We start from the raw sequence: 15,454 nt of genomic DNA on the forward strand, positions 1-15,454 counted from the left end.
TCCAGCTCGGTGTGCAGAGGAGAGCTGAGCAGAAGGCAAACCTGCCGGGAGGGGGCAACGCACCGGGTAGGGGTGGGGGGACTGGGGGTGCAAATTAATGGGATAATCTGGGAGGTGTCTCTCCTAATAGCAACAAAACGGAGCCAAGAGCTCCCACCGAGGAGAGGAGTCAAATCATGCTGTGCCAAACTGGCTCCAAGTGCCGAATGCGTAAAACCCCGATCCAAAGCTTTATTCTTTAAACACTTGTTTTACAGCTAAGTGTTCTGCTGGTATCAGCTTCAAATGTTTGGATAACATTTACTTTTCTTTTTTTGTGGGAAAGTCCAGTGTTGACGCCCACCATTTTATGCTAACAACCTGTATTTTTCCAGTTAATCATTGATTATATAAATAGTTATGTAAAAGGTTTTCTGCACCAGTGCATGCTTTCAGGAAATATCTTAAAATAATCAAAAGTTGTTTTGAAACAGCACGAAAGAGCATTTGATGTAAGAATAGAAACGGAAAGTAGCCACACAAACCCCTCTGTGTGCACAAGTGCATTAAGCAGGGCATTTGTCGTGTTGTTGTGTGATTTGTTTACTGCAGATGAACTCCAGTTAGGTTTTCTTTTTTCTCACTGTGGGAATATTTTTAGTCAAACGTAGCTTTGATTTCTGGTTGCCTTCTTCTTTGTTCTTCTTTCAGGAGCAGAACCTTTTTTGGAGTCTGATTTTATTTATAGGGCCTGCAGAGAGAAGACGCACTTCTTTGTTCTGTTGTCAGGTGAGGAGTTTAGTTCTTTTCTGACAACAGCTCCATCAGTTGCAGGTGTGTTAGTGCTATACATTCTCACTGCTGTTTTAGTTGTGAGTTATATGTTCGCATTTGTACTCTTTTATTTTGTTGTACAGTTACTGAGTGCATTGCAGACTAAAATTTAATATCCAAAACATGATATGAGTTTGCAAACGACACTTTAAATTAAACCAGAGAACAAAATAGCTCAAATTAGCCCATCAGTAGCCAACTCCCATTTATCATACTTATGATACTCATGCATTTTTTTTCATAATATGTTTGTGCTTTCTGTAATTTATAGTTTTGTGGTGTTTCATGTTTGCTGTTACGTCATGCAGCAGGAGACAGGACACAGCTCCCTATAAATACAAATAGGTTGACCTTTGCCATTATTCCAGCTCTTTTTTGTTTAGTAGAAAACTACATTTTTTAAGACTCAGCTCAACATTTCATGGTTTGTTAAGGATGCCTTTTCTTTTCTCTTTTTTTACACTCCTCCTTCAGGTTTATTAGCACTGGCAGGTAAAGTGAGGGGCGCAGACGAAGTTCAGTTGCAGTAGTCTTATCTCGTCATCCAGGCAAAGATCCCCTCGGTGAAATAGGAAAAATAGTTGAAGTTAATTTTGTGGAGTGGATTGTTGTCAGATGTGAAGCAAAACTGATACAGATGGAAATATAGGAACGAGAATCAAAGTGGAGGGAAGGAGGGAGGGAGGAGGGAAGACTCTTGATTGGAGAGGAGGAAACTTTCCCAGAGAAAGACATAAAACTGATTGATGACTTCCCTCGAGGAATGTTTCCCCAGGTGTGTTTTGTGTGTGTGTGTGTGTGTGTGTGTATGTGTGTGTGTATGTGTGTGTGTGTGTGTGTGTGTGTCTAGTTACAATGCACTTAAGAAATGCTATCCTTGGACGCAGGACAAGTGCAATAAAGTAAACTGAGGAGTGAAATAGCACGTTAATGCGTCAATATTGCATTTTGGCAACATAAATACAAAGGCACATGAGATATCTGTGTGCTGAGGAGGAGGTACCCTTATAAAGAATAATTTGAAAAACGCAAATACTAATTGAGAACAGAAATCACCCCTAAAAGTGATATAAGAAAGTGTTTAACTGTGTAATAAAGTCCTAAGGAGGTTCTTGACAGGTGCTTTGCACTGCCAGATTGTTCACCCTGCAGCTAGTAGTCTGCTTAGAGACTCAAAGCATAATAAACAAAATACCACGGAGGTGCAATTTTAAAAGTCAACATTAACTCGCTGTAACAGAAAAGGGGCACATTTCATAATACGTGGCTGTCCGTGTTTGATGGATTAGCAGTGTTTAAATATTTAAAGTACTACAATATGGCTCTGTAGCTTGGTTTAATGATCAACTAAGGGGAGGAGGGGGGGATTTCCAATATAGCAAAATTACATGAATTTTTGCCCCCGCCCCAGCTCTCGGCCACCTTTTGGTGCAACAGATGGGATGTTATATTATCCTGGAGAAAGATGCCCATATAGTAGAAACATCCAGGCCTAATGTGAGCCACCATCGGCTCCAGTTATGCCACGGGGAAGTGTTGTGTGGTCTAGACACGACCCTAATATCACGATCCACCTGACAGCTGGCGCAAATAAAGTGAACTTGCGCCTAAGCAGAGGCACACCCGGAGTCCATGTCATCAGTCAGAGCCCACAGAAAACTGCAGATGTGGGGCCGAACATTCACTGTTATCTGGGTTTCAACACAGAATTAATAAAAAAGATTTACCGCAGAGGTCCAAGAAAAAAATAAATAAATAAAAGCAAAATCAGTGTAAATACCACATGTGGGAAATAATGAGTCAAAGACTGAAAGCAATTAAAGCTTAACCCATAAGAGCTCGGACCCATTTTTACTGTGAGGAAAACTATGGGAGAGTCAGTTTTGAAACTTTAACAGAAACTTTCCTCAATGTGTAAAGAGGCAGTGACACCTGTGTCACCGTGGGTTCTTACGGGGTCTTACAGCTGAATGAGGTGACAACAAATAAAACTAGAGAACTATTAATGATCTTGGACTAAAAGAAAAACATGCATTTGAGGAGATTTTTGACTGAGTCCAAAGAAAACGTTAAAAAAACAGTCAGCGGTGTACCTCAAGGTTCAATGTCGGGTCCCTTAAAGTTGCTTTGTACTATGTGTATTATTGATCCCACCAAATGCAGGCATAAAAACACCTTTAAAGCCTCTCTTTTAAAAACAAACAAACAAAATTTTCTCCACCGGGATGTACATAATAATTTAAATGTTATGGTATAATTCTGCATTTAAATGAAGACGTTTCTTTTTTAAGTGGCTAAAACCTGCAAATTATAGACAGATTAACCATTAGCTCTGTAGAATTTAACCATGATGTTATTGTAAATGACTTAAAAGAGGGAGAAAAAAGCAGATAAAAAAATAAACTAAGAGTCAATTTTATATCCATATTTCTATTTAGATCTTTCTTCTGTTGACAAAAATATGTTAGGGGTCAACATACTAAATATGCAGTAGCTTCAGCTCATTGCTGCTAATTCATCACCATAGCAGCATCTTCTGGAAGAAAAACTTTGCATACTACTTGGGAAAACCAAGGTTCAGAGGCTGTAAGAAGATCCTCTGTAAACATTGAGATGTGTCTCACATGTCTCATCTGTTCCAGAGATCGACCCCCTCCGTCATCTGAACAGATCCTCGGGGAGATCGTTTTTCCTTCCCTCTGACCTCCGCTCCAGTCCATAGAGGGAATAAACAATGGGCACGCTTTTTGGCATAAGCCTCATCAGGATTCTCATTTGTACATTCACCCAGAAGATGGCAGTCATTTTGGATTTTAAAAAATGTCTATGCTCTACAAATATGTACACAAACCATTATTTCCTAAGTAATGCAATATGATTCTTTTTGTTATCTTTAAGGAGGAAAAAACAAAATAAACTTGATTGAATGCTTTGGCTCTGAAACATGCTTGGCATAAAGAACAGAGTGGAAAATTATCCTGGTTGCCATGAATCCAAATGCAGTGTTTTGTTTTTCCTGAGTTTTCCTTACTTTGTCTCTGGCAGGAGTGCTAACGGGTGCTGTTTGCTGACGGGGAGCAGGCTGTTGTTCTGAAAAAAACAAAAAAAAAACGAATCAATTACCCTGTTTAGTTCAAGTACCAGCGGTGTGGAATTTAGAAGAAAGGATTTTTGCTCAGCACCTTTTCCTCAAAGTATGACAGCAGCAACAAGTTCACCCTTAAATCTCTGTCACTCTGATGACAGGGCCCCTCTTCTCTCGTTTCCAGTCACATTATGGTGGCCTTCTGTGTTATTTAAACTGCTTGTTAAAATACTTTTATCATTGTGGTTGATTAAGATTTCCAAAATTAAGAGTGACCTACATTTCGCTTTAGCTCACATATCAAATATTTATCCACTATGCACCTTGCCAAAGCAAACAAAGAAGGTTTCTAGATCCTTTCAGAGAGGAAAACAATCAGAGGAAATGAAACGCGAGGAAAAGGAAACAAACCGAAGGCTTTGTTCACAAAAAAATTATTAAAAATGGACGTTTCGACACAATATCAAACACTGACAAGCAGCTTGTGTAATATGATAAAAACATTGTGTATATTTTTGTCATAGGGGTTTTCATCATCAGAGGAAGTTGCCTGTAATACAATTTCAAGCGTGATGTTGACAAATGTGGATATTTTTAAAATATCGTTACAAGGCTGGCAAACACATTTAAAGTTTTAATTTGAATGATCTCACCAGCCTCATTGTGCAACGCCAGCATAAGGCGCACCTTATAAGGTATCTTCTTTAAACATCTGTGACACCTTTGGGCACAGGGCCCACAGACTGTAGCAGTTTCCAAATAGTGGCATGATAATCACTATTAATCGCTCTTTATCACAGACATCGCTCTTTAAAGTTTTGCACATTTTTGTAACTTTCCTTTTTGCCTGGGAACTCGTTTTTTTGTACACATGACTTTATCTGCTATCATGATATTACAAAGTCATAAAGCTCTGACTGTGGAAACTTCCAGACAGGTTACCGGGCTCTATGGATTAAATAAAAGTGAACACACACTTGATAATTCAAATGCACCTGCAGGTGTAGTCTGCAAATAAATAAATATAAATAAAATAAAAGGTCAGCAATGCAGCCTCTATACAGATGGCTACATTAATGCTTTAAAAAAAACAAAAAAAAAACAGTTCAATGACACTAGCCTGTAATTTAAAATTTTTTTTTAGCATTTTTAAAATGGTCTTCTTTGGTACAGATATTCGAGATTGATGTAGGCCTTCTCTGGAAGAAATACGATTGGTCCCAAAGTGGTTTTCCCCGTGCATCTCTACAAGAACAAAACATCCGAGTGAATCTTCTGCTGATCCTGTGACTTACAAGCTGTCTGCTTTGTAAATTCTGTCCAAATCACAGCAGAAGCAGCGGTTTGTCTGGGCTCTGTGTTGCTCCTCAGCGCCCTCTCGTGCCTGGACTCGGCAGTAGCTGTCTAAATCGTGTTTTCAGTGCTGGGACAACTCATAGAGTTGATCGTCACCATTTGAACTTGGAAACACTGACCATTAACTTTTTTCTTTCTTTCTTTTTTTTTTTTTAAGAAAGGGACTTTTGTCATTGGGATCTTCCTTGAACTGGGCCCAGCTTCCAGGTAACATGTGATACCTATAGAACCCAATATAAAGCATGCTGGGGGGATATGTTTCCTCCATGTAGGCATTCAAAAGTTGGGGATTTCAGTGCTAACAGTGCTCCTGGGGTTCTGATGGAAAAGGAAAGGTACAAGCTGAATCTGGAAGAGTTTGTTCTGAACTTGGGGCAGGAAACAAGATCTGGAGCTGCTCAGCTGGGAGTCTGTGAAACATCTGCAAAGAACAGACAAAACCTTTATCAGATTTACCTTCTGCCCTCAGCTTTTATTAGCATTTTGGAATAATGGGATGCAGGAACTGTAAAGATTTATTGCAGCAATGTGTTCAAAGGAAGTTGCTTTCATTTGGAGAATTAAATGGAGGAACTACTGTGGACATTAAAGACTCACCCCTGGTGGTCTATGGTGGGATATCTGGGGTAAGAATTCACATCGGGGTCAGAGTGGCCACACAGCTGCTCGCGTACAGCTCTGAGAGGAAGAGGATGATGATCTACAGAGGCCTCGATGTTGACCGCTTCAGCCAAGAAGTAAACAGATGTCTGTTGCTCACTGTTCCAATCATCTGATGAGGGATGAGCTGCAGATTTAATCAGCTTTCAACTTTTAGAACAAAAAAATGCTTCCTTGAATGTCTACATGAAGAGAAAATCTGTTTCTATTGCATTATTTTATTTATAGCTCAGATTTCAAATCAGCATTCAAGGAACAGCCATATCAAGTAATAAAGGTCAAAAGTCGTTCTTTATGGAGGACCCAGCATGCCAAAATTACAAACAAATAAATAAGAAGTAATAAAGGCAATGTTCATGAAATGTTACAAACAGATATTTCAATGCGCTCCTACATTTGTTTATTTTTGTGCTAATGCTCCTATGTACATTCACCAGCCACTTTATTAGGTACACCTTGCCATTACTCGTCTGGACCTCTTTTACTTTCAGATCTGTTCAGCTTTTTGTTTCATTCAGAGAATGTAACAAAGTAGCTAGACACAAAAGCATTTTGTGTTTAAGACTTCTGTTCCAGTCTAACTGTTTACATTAAAAAATGATTTTGTTTTAGCTCAGAGAAGTCATATTTTTCTTGCCTTGATGCACCAAATGTTTTCAGTTGGTGAAAGGTCTGGACTGGAGGCAGGCCAGTTCAACACCTGCACTCTGCTACTATGAAGCCATGCTGTTGTGATAGACGCGGTATGCAGTTTATCATTGTCTTGCTGAAATATGCAAGGCCTTCCCTGACAAATGACATCTGGATGGGAGCATATGTTGCACGGAAAGGAGTATATATTTTTCAGCATTGATGGTGACTTTCCAGATGTGCTAGCTGCCAACTCCATAAGCACAAATGAACCGCACCTTTATACCATCAGAGATGAAGGCTTTTGAGTGCTGATGAAAAGCTCCTTTTTATTCCAGGCCGTGGTGTTTGTGTTTTCCAAAAATAATTTCAAATCTTGATTCTTCTGACCACAGAACAGTTTTCCATTTTGACTCAGTGCGTTTTAAATGAGCTTTGACCCAGAAAACACAGCACTGTTTCTGGATCGTGTTCACTTATGGCTTATTCTTTGCATTATAGCGCTTTAACCTGCATTTGTGGATGACGTTGTAAACTATGTTCACACACAATGATTTCTATAAGCATTTCTGAGTCCATGACAGAATCATACCTGTTTTTAATGCCATGGTGTCAAAGGGACATTTAACTCATCAGTCCATTTTTTGGAATTTGGGTTGTATCGTCAGTTTTTAATGGATCAGCAACACAATAAAAGCTCTTAAGACTTTTATGTTTGTGTAAATGATCATTTCTGTTCACACTGGACAGAAACAGTGTGAACAGTGCCACCAGGTGAGGAGGGAGCAAGTTGATAAAAAGCACAACACTCTCAGCCCTATCAAGAGAACCCACTAGGTGGCAGCATTAAGCAGCTACGTTCAGGTTTTGTGAGGTTTTGTTGAGCCCTCAAGAGCTGAAGTTGGACAACAGCACAAATTTGTGTGAACTCGGTTTTTGTTAAAGTCTCGCTAACCACAACTGTTCTCACACAGTCAGCAGAAATTCTGGCAGTCTCCATTCTCAGACACCTTGGCAGTGTAGTGATCCTGCAGGTGAGCCAGTGTGCAAGAAAGCAGTTTTTATTAGAATCTTAATGCTGTCCTCACAACATTTCACCACAGAGACTTGGATCTTGTTTCATTTATCTGCAGTTATAACTTCAACTGGATCTCCAAAGTGGGAGTTTGGCCCGTTTGTCTGCCAGCTGTGTGAGGAAGAGAGGGCTGCTTTGATAAGTGTAACACTTAACAGTTATATCTCCTGGGTCTTGGTGCGGTTTCCCCCTCTGGGGGCGAGGGTACCTGAACCTGGGGTGTAAAGTATGTTTGGGGAGTATGATTGTGCGTTCAGTGTCCATTTGTGTCTGTCTTCTTGTTGGGTGAGTGCTGAGTATTTTTATATGTGTGCATGAGGGTGGGAATGCACATCTGTGTCTATATGTCAGGTCGGGTCTTAGACTCCACGTCTCTGGGAACATCTCAGGCCCTCCAAAGTATGGAGGCCTATCTCCCCTCACCACACTCCCTGCTGGTGGCTGATACCCTCAGGCGTTGTTGGTTCTTGGTGTCCGGGGCTGGGCGCGCAGGTATGTTCTGGCTCACTCCCGGTGGCTGCTTGGCGGGGCCTGGCGCCCGTAGCTCAGTCTGGCCTCTTCCAGGGGGTGGTGGGCCCTCGGGCCTGCGGCTCAGTTCACTCTTGCAGCCCCCTCTGGCTTCTGCTCCATGGCTGCTGGGTGACCCCTGCTCTGGGTCTCTCCTTAGCTCTTCCCAGGAGGGTGGCACGGATGCCCCTCCGGTGGTCCTCCTTGGGCTCTCGCACTCTGGGGCCTTTGGATGTCTGGATCCTGGATCTTCTCCATGCATGCTTCATGCCCTGGGGGACAGGGCTATGGGTCGCTACACCGTCTAGCAGATCGTTACATGGAGAAACCTTTTAAATACAAGCACGCTCATCCACACGGGTGTTCCCTGTTCATAGACACAAACCACACCTTTCTTGGCTGCTACCTCAAAGCACATTGTGCGCTGTCGGTCCTGCATGCTGCACAACAACATTCAATGTTATCGCATTAATGTCAACTTTAATGCAATGGTGTTGTGTTTATTATGCTGCTCTTTTTTGATTGTTTTCTTCCCCCCCCCTCTCAACAGGTGAATTTTCAACGGGAGATTTTTCTTCTTTTTAAATAGCCTTTCTCACTGTTAAAAAACAAAAAACAACTTAACAGTTATTAATCTAGTCAGATCATACAGAAACAAGATGAAATAAACAAAGATGTGTATTTCATGAGTGATTTCGTACAGAGGCACTGTAAAAAAGTATTTTATTAAACATGAAAAAAAACTGTACATACTGCACTTCAAGTCTGCAATTAGGGATAAAACAATACTGATATGTACCATGACTGTGGCAAAGGGAGAGGTCACATGATGACCTAACATTCAAATATTAAAGATAAAGGTTTAAAACCTCACAGGGAGCGCTGTAACAGTTTAGAAAGGCCACACATACAAAATAATGGAAGACGTTTAGGGTTAAATCCTATAAAGTGTCATGTTGCACGTGTTCATCGTAAAGCTATATATCTAAGTGTAACTTTTACTGAATATTTGAAACCCTCAAACGATTTTAGCTTCTGTCCACCAGTTTGCAGTTAGAAAAATCTGTAACTGAGGTGTAGTGTTGTCTTCTTTGTTCCCCTTGTCTTCTTCAGAGCTCCCCGGCATCATGAATCTTTCCCTCTTCTACCTCCTCCTCCACACTTGTCTCCTCCTCAGCTCCTCCTTTGTTCCCCATGTCTCCTTTCCACACCTCCTTTAGACATTCTGAGGGAGGGAGAGAAAGAAAACATGAAGGGCTGTGTGGTTTTCAGTTCACATTTCATGGCCAAACCGCAGGGCGGCAGCAGTAGGACTCCCTTACAGAAAAGGGCAGACATCAGTGATAACAGGAATAGCAATAATTCAATCAGAAACAGCATCAAAGATGAGTTTGGGTGCAGGTGGTTTGCAGGTAACCAAATGAAAACAGAATTGGGTCTTTGCATGTACTCACACCACTTTTAAAGTTCCAGTTTATCCTAGAATCTGACGTCCTCTCTTTTGCTCACATACACACTTTAAAAATGTTGTATTGCATAAATGTTGTGATTTGACTTCAGGGCCTGTTTGAATTAACCCTGGGCTCAATTCAATTTACAAAACAGAGGAAATGAGAAGTTCTTATTTTCTCTGTTGCTTTTCCTGGTATATGAATGTAATCATTTTGGCAGGGTGTTCAGATTCTCAACAAAGTGCGACTTAAAATATAAATGTCATCTGCCAACCAGTAACTTGTTTTGGCATCATGCATCTCCCACCTTGCTCTGATGTCTCGAGGACGTGGTTCTCACAGAGGAAATTCTCCAGCCTCTGGTCCTGATGATGGAAGTACCAGCTCTCCACCACATCCTCAAACTGCTCCAGCATCGTCTCACACTAACACACACCAAGAAATTAATATCAATTAATTTAAGTGTACACTACATTAAACACATTTCCTCTTGGTTTCCATAGCAGCACCTGCATAATGCCCACCACAATATACTGTAATATGACTTTAAATGATTACATATACAGTGTCATCAAATAACTTATGCACTTTACAAAATGTGCAGCAAAACGTGCATTTAAATCAACACACACACACACACACACACACACACACACACACACACACACACACACACACACACACACACACTCCTACCTGTTTTTTCATGTCTGTCACCTCCACAGAGGGCTCATCCCACAGCTCGTACGGCATCCCCAAGTCCACTTTAACCCCTTTGTGTACCAGATTCTTCAGGGTCGTCATGGTCTGACTGGAGCCCTGCAGACACACAAACGAGCTAAATGTCAGTCTGACACACAAACTGAACGCAATAAGGACCACGTGACCAACTTTTTAAATGCACAAGTATTAGAAAAACTGTTAGATTACCTTAGCATATCTCAGGCTGCCAGGCCTCTCTGCATGAACATTATACTCCAGGATGCGCTCGCATATGTTGTCTACAGCCTCAGTCAGCCGAGTTTCCCTGCATTCAAACACACGGGGTTTACTACTGGTCTCACAGTCAGACACAAGCCACAGCCTGCAGTACAGCTCGCACATGCCACAAAGAAATCCCATAAAAAAGCTTCAAATAAGTTGCATGTCCTCATTCAGAGATACCTACGAGGTGTTGTATTTGATCTTTTTCCTTCTCTTGCCGGTGTCCAACACTTCTCCGACCTCCAAGACTTCACGGGAGCGAGCGGTTTTCTCCAGAGCGTCCTGCAGCTCGACTGTCAGAAACTTGCACACTGACCGAGATCAGAAATCACACGTTAACAAGGAGTTTGATAACTGTGGGCAGGTCCAAGATTAGCCGTTGGTGCTAGTTTCTGCTCCTACCTTCGCATTTGTTCGGCAGCCTCTCGTTTTCTTCCGCCGAAACAAAGCCGCAGAGCCAAAACAAAGACACAACGGCAAGTTTCATTGCAACGGTTCGCTTTAAAACCTGCGGGAAAAGTCAAACTACCACGAGTTTAAAGGCACAGGAGCCACATCGGCGTATTTGACGGCGAATTTAAACTGCGCATGCGTAGTGCGTCATAACAGACGTAACTAGTCGATGCATGATGCTGCGATGTCAGGGAAGATAGTCTATCCACAAACGTTAAAGAGCTCAGTTTTGAGTTCAGTTCTTTACTAATAAATGTACAAGCTCTTAGAATCAGGGTCACTTATTATTCTTTTAATGACTTTAATTTAAAGTATTAATTTTTTTTTTTAACATTTTTGAAAATGGGTTCCACTCTTAAAAGCAGAACAGTGGTGGCTCTGAAGGAAAAACGGGTTCCAAACCACTTCCAGCAACATGTGGCTAATAAAGTGGACAGTAATTGTATATATGGCAGAAATGTTTACAATATAATGCACAGAGATATATTAACATGAAATAAAAGGATTATGCATATTGTCTCTAAACATATTATTTAAATAAAATGATCATAACCATGTAGCCACATGAATAACAAGGCATCATATCCAAATAGTGAAATATGTGAAAATGAATTTATGATTTTATGTGACATAAAGAATTTTTTAAGTCAAAACAACTGAATGAAACTACTGAAGTTTCAGCATGTTGCCAGGTCGCATGGATGTTAATTTATACATCATCAGCAAGTGTATTTCTAAAAATACAGAGTTTAACAAATGGATGCAAAACAGTAGTGTACACAATATGAAATCTAGATAGACAATTGCACAGATGGTCAGACTAAACAGAAGAATAATTAAAGCACAATCTGTTCTTCGTTTTTTGTTTTTGTTTTTTTAATATATCAATAGCTTGTCAGTTTTCACTCTGCTCCTCAATGTGTTTCTTAAAAAGCTGCTGCTGCTGCTGCAGGGTGTTATTATTATATATATGAACGGGGGATTATTGGCCTGGTGTTCAGCAGTGAAGTAGTTAACATAGGAGCTCTAGTCTCTTGGTTTCTCAGGTGTCAGGAGCAGCACACTCGACAGCAACAGATCAACAGATTCTCCAGCAGACTGTGAGGGAGAAGATAGAGAGGAGAAGAAAGAGGAGAAGAGACTACACAGATAAGACAGAAAGAGAGAAGCGAGGGAGTCACAGGCCATGTTCAAGTGAGAAGAGAAAAGAGAAGATATGAGACTCGAGGAGAAGAGGACAGAATGTGCACAGTCACCAAACAGAAAAGCCGAGGCAGCAGTAAGTGATATGAGCCCATATATACAAACACACAACCTTAGAAATCACATTTGTTGATGTTCTTCAGATGATGTCAGAGGATAAACTGTTTGTCTTGAACGTCTGAACCTTGAGTCACTGCAGTAACTGTGTGAGGATTTCCAAGGCTCTAATTGTGTTATGACACCTGGTGTGGCGGCTGTCTGTCTATTGTCTGAGTGGAGGGAGATAAAGTTACACACACACACATATACGCTCATGCATCAGCTCTAAAAACTGCACACACAGTCATGGTGTGAGGAGTTGTGTTTCACGTTCAATTTTTTTTCATCCAGGTCCAATGGCACAAATATGACACTGAGTTAATTACCTGGTGGAGGTGTAGCAAACACTCCTGACACATTCAGAGGAAGGGACAACATTAACTGCCGCTGACTCTGGGATAAGGAAGAGGAAAAAGTGGACACATGTTGGCTGTTTTTGTTGTTGTTTTTGGGGTTTTTTAATTATCGTCACAAAATGAGGATGACTAAATGACTAAGGGAATCCACTGACGGGGCTCAGCACAAAGGTCCATCTTAGGAAGCAAGTGGATAAACTTCCAGACTTGAAGGTAAAATATATGTTTATAGAGCCATGGCAACAATGTGGGTCTACTTTTCAAATTTACTAAATAACAATATTAAGAATTGTAATTTAATAAAACTTAAAGTCGATGCACTATGAACACTAAAAAGTGAGTACTGGAGCAGGTGATCTGCCAAACTAATGCACTAACCAAGCAAACTATTGTAGGAAAAATCATTTACTAAGCAATTAAAGTCTCATGAAGTCCAAAAAACTAGTAGACCTTAAAGGTAGAGTTTTTATTGGGAATTTTTAAGGAAAGACAAAATTATATACGTTTGTAAATTTATCTTAAATACCTTGTGTTGAATGACTAGTGATATCTCGTTATTATCTTAGTTGATTACCTGAAGTGAGCTTATACATAAAACACTATAAACAGGGAATCTGATCAGCAACTATGATTTTTATTAACCTAAGATTGTTTTAAACTATATGAAAAAAATTGATATAAAAAATGGATTGCAAAAGCTACTATAAATCTGACTTTGAACCCTGTACTTTTTGCTATTGGCATATTTACAGATTTGTGGTATATGCTCCTGCTACAGTATACTTTCGCCTGTTCATGCTGTTGGCAAACTGATAATGACGTTGTGAAAAATATATAAATAACAAAATAAAACAAAAAGCAGGTCTGATAAATGTTATTTATATGCTTAAAAAAGTTAATTTTAGCCTGTTGCTAGGTGGTTGCTAGGCAACATGAAGGCCTCATAGAATATTATGCTTACCTCAACTTTTGTGGATAAAACTGAGACGTTATTGTTGTGAAATTAAAATAAACAAAAAATGTTTATGCCCAAAATACCGACTTTGATTACATATAAATTAATAAATTCAAACACTTTGACTTAATTGGTATACTTTCAGTTTATTAATCATTCCTGAATGATTAATTATTCAAATACAAGAACTTTGATTTGATGCTCACTGGGAGCGAATGATGATTTGTTTTGTGTGTGTTAGGATACATTTTATAAAGTGTTGCATAAATGAAAAAGGGTCATTTTAGTCGATTGCTAGGTGGTTGCTAGGCAACGTAATAACACGTTAATATCGGAAAAATATAAAAACATTCAAAGGCCTAAGATGTATTTGTGTGCCAGATATGGTTGCTCAACTAGGTGGCGTTCACAATCAGTGAAACAAATAAACACACAGCAAGACAAAGATTTCATTCACTGTAATAAAATTCATTATTCCACGTAGTGAATTTGGTTTTCGGTATAACAAAAATAGACTCAGATCAGGCTCATCCGAAATAACGACCATCTGTTTAAAGAGTCAAAGTAGTGCACAGCAACAAAACAAACATGTAGCACCTGCAGATAAATTCATAGAAATGTTACTAGAAGTACTAAAAATAAAACTCAGTCTAGTTGTGAGAAAGGCAACATCACCAACATCAGCATCTAATCCAAAAGCATCAAGGAAAAGACATTCATCAATTCCTGCAGCTTGATGTCGTAAAAATGTGTGTTTATAGATTTTCCTTCACATTTGGGACGTCTGTGAAAAGATTGTATGAGAAAAAAAGCCAAAAAATAGACTTCACCAAAAAGTGATAACACTGACCTCCTGGCACACTCTCTCTGGCACTGAATCATTCTGCTACACAAACACAAACAGTTAACGCTCAACTATGCTCATACTGCTGACTCTGCCTGAGTTCATATCACTGATGACTAAAACAGTGCCGTTACTTTATTGCTGTCCTCACCCTGTGCCCCCAAAATACACACTGACCCCACAGAACACCCCCCAGCTACCTCTGCCATGAGCTACATACCCCTTTAGATTCAGTTCAATTAGTTCAATGTTATGTAGCCTGCATATTAATACTTACACAGTTGTTTCTATGTGCTTACTCAGTCTTGGATGTTATACTTGCATCATCAGGATTTTCAGCAAAAACTTAAAATATGCTACATTAGGTGGTTTTATGTACATTTTAAATTAATACACTTTGTGAATTTCAATGAACTTTTATTAATAAGTTAAACAATGACAGTGTTTGCAGTTTTACTTTGACATTTTGGTTAAGTGGGAATTATATGAACTGTGGGGTTTACCTTAATGGGACGGCACAGAAAAGTCTCTAGGCAAGTTGCAGCCGGTCAGTGTGATGTGATATGTTTGTAATGTTTAGTTGGGCGAAACAAATAATAATATTAAGTGAAGTAGTGTGAAAGGTCTCAACTGTCATTGAAACAGCAAAGTCATTGGCATCTATCAATCTGGAAGGTATTACAAAGCCATTTCTAAGGCTTTGAGTCTCCGGTGAACCACGGTGAGAGCCATCATCCAAAAAGGAAGAAAACTTGGAACAGTGTGAACCTTCCCAGGAGGGACCGGCCTACCAAAATTAACAGAAGAGGGCATTAACGACTCATCCAGCTCACAAAAGAACCCAGAACAGCATCTAAAGAACTGATTGTCTCACATTTACCAAAAAAACATTTTGATCATCAATTCAATAAAATTTCATTTATAAAGCACCAAATCACAGCATCAGTTGCCTCAAGGTACTTTATATTGTAAAAATCCTACAA

General features: G+C 39.8%; 1 protein-coding gene across 1 annotated transcript; it reads right to left on the reverse strand.

The window, feature by feature from the left end:
* Positions 1-8,832: 8,832 nt before the first annotated feature.
* On the reverse strand, positions 8,833-11,138 carry cnpy4 (canopy FGF signaling regulator 4). The gene is made up of 6 exons (XM_063464801.1): positions 10,964-11,138; positions 10,746-10,872; positions 10,508-10,604; positions 10,274-10,396; positions 9,885-10,002; positions 8,833-9,351 (listed from the first exon to the last, which is right to left on the reverse strand). Exons 1-6 carry the CDS (start codon positions 11,046-11,048, stop codon positions 9,236-9,238), a joined length of 666 nt encoding a protein of 221 aa, XP_063320871.1. The 5' UTR covers positions 11,049-11,138; the 3' UTR covers positions 8,833-9,235.
* Between the last annotated feature and the right edge of the window lie 4,316 nt (positions 11,139-15,454).

The sequence above is a fragment of the Pelmatolapia mariae genome, linkage group LG3_W (genome assembly GCF_036321145.2).
Source record: "Pelmatolapia mariae isolate MD_Pm_ZW linkage group LG3_W, Pm_UMD_F_2, whole genome shotgun sequence".
Classification (NCBI taxonomy): Eukaryota; Metazoa; Chordata; class Actinopteri; order Cichliformes; family Cichlidae; genus Pelmatolapia; species Pelmatolapia mariae.

Bases quoted from the DNA above. Each gene is read 5' to 3' on its own strand.
- cnpy4 (XM_063464801.1), bottom strand. From the start codon at position 11,048: ATGAAACTTGCCGTTGTGTCTTTGTTTTGGCTCTGCGGCTTTGTTTCG. The intron at 10,873-10,963 runs GTAGGAGCAGAA...GATCTCGGTCAG, and splicing joins GCTGCCGAACAAATGCGAAG to TGTGCAAGTTTCTGACAGTC. The intron at 10,397-10,507 runs GTAATCTAACAG...GTGTGTCTGCAG, and splicing joins GCAGCCTGAGATATGCTAAG to GGCTCCAGTCAGACCATGAC.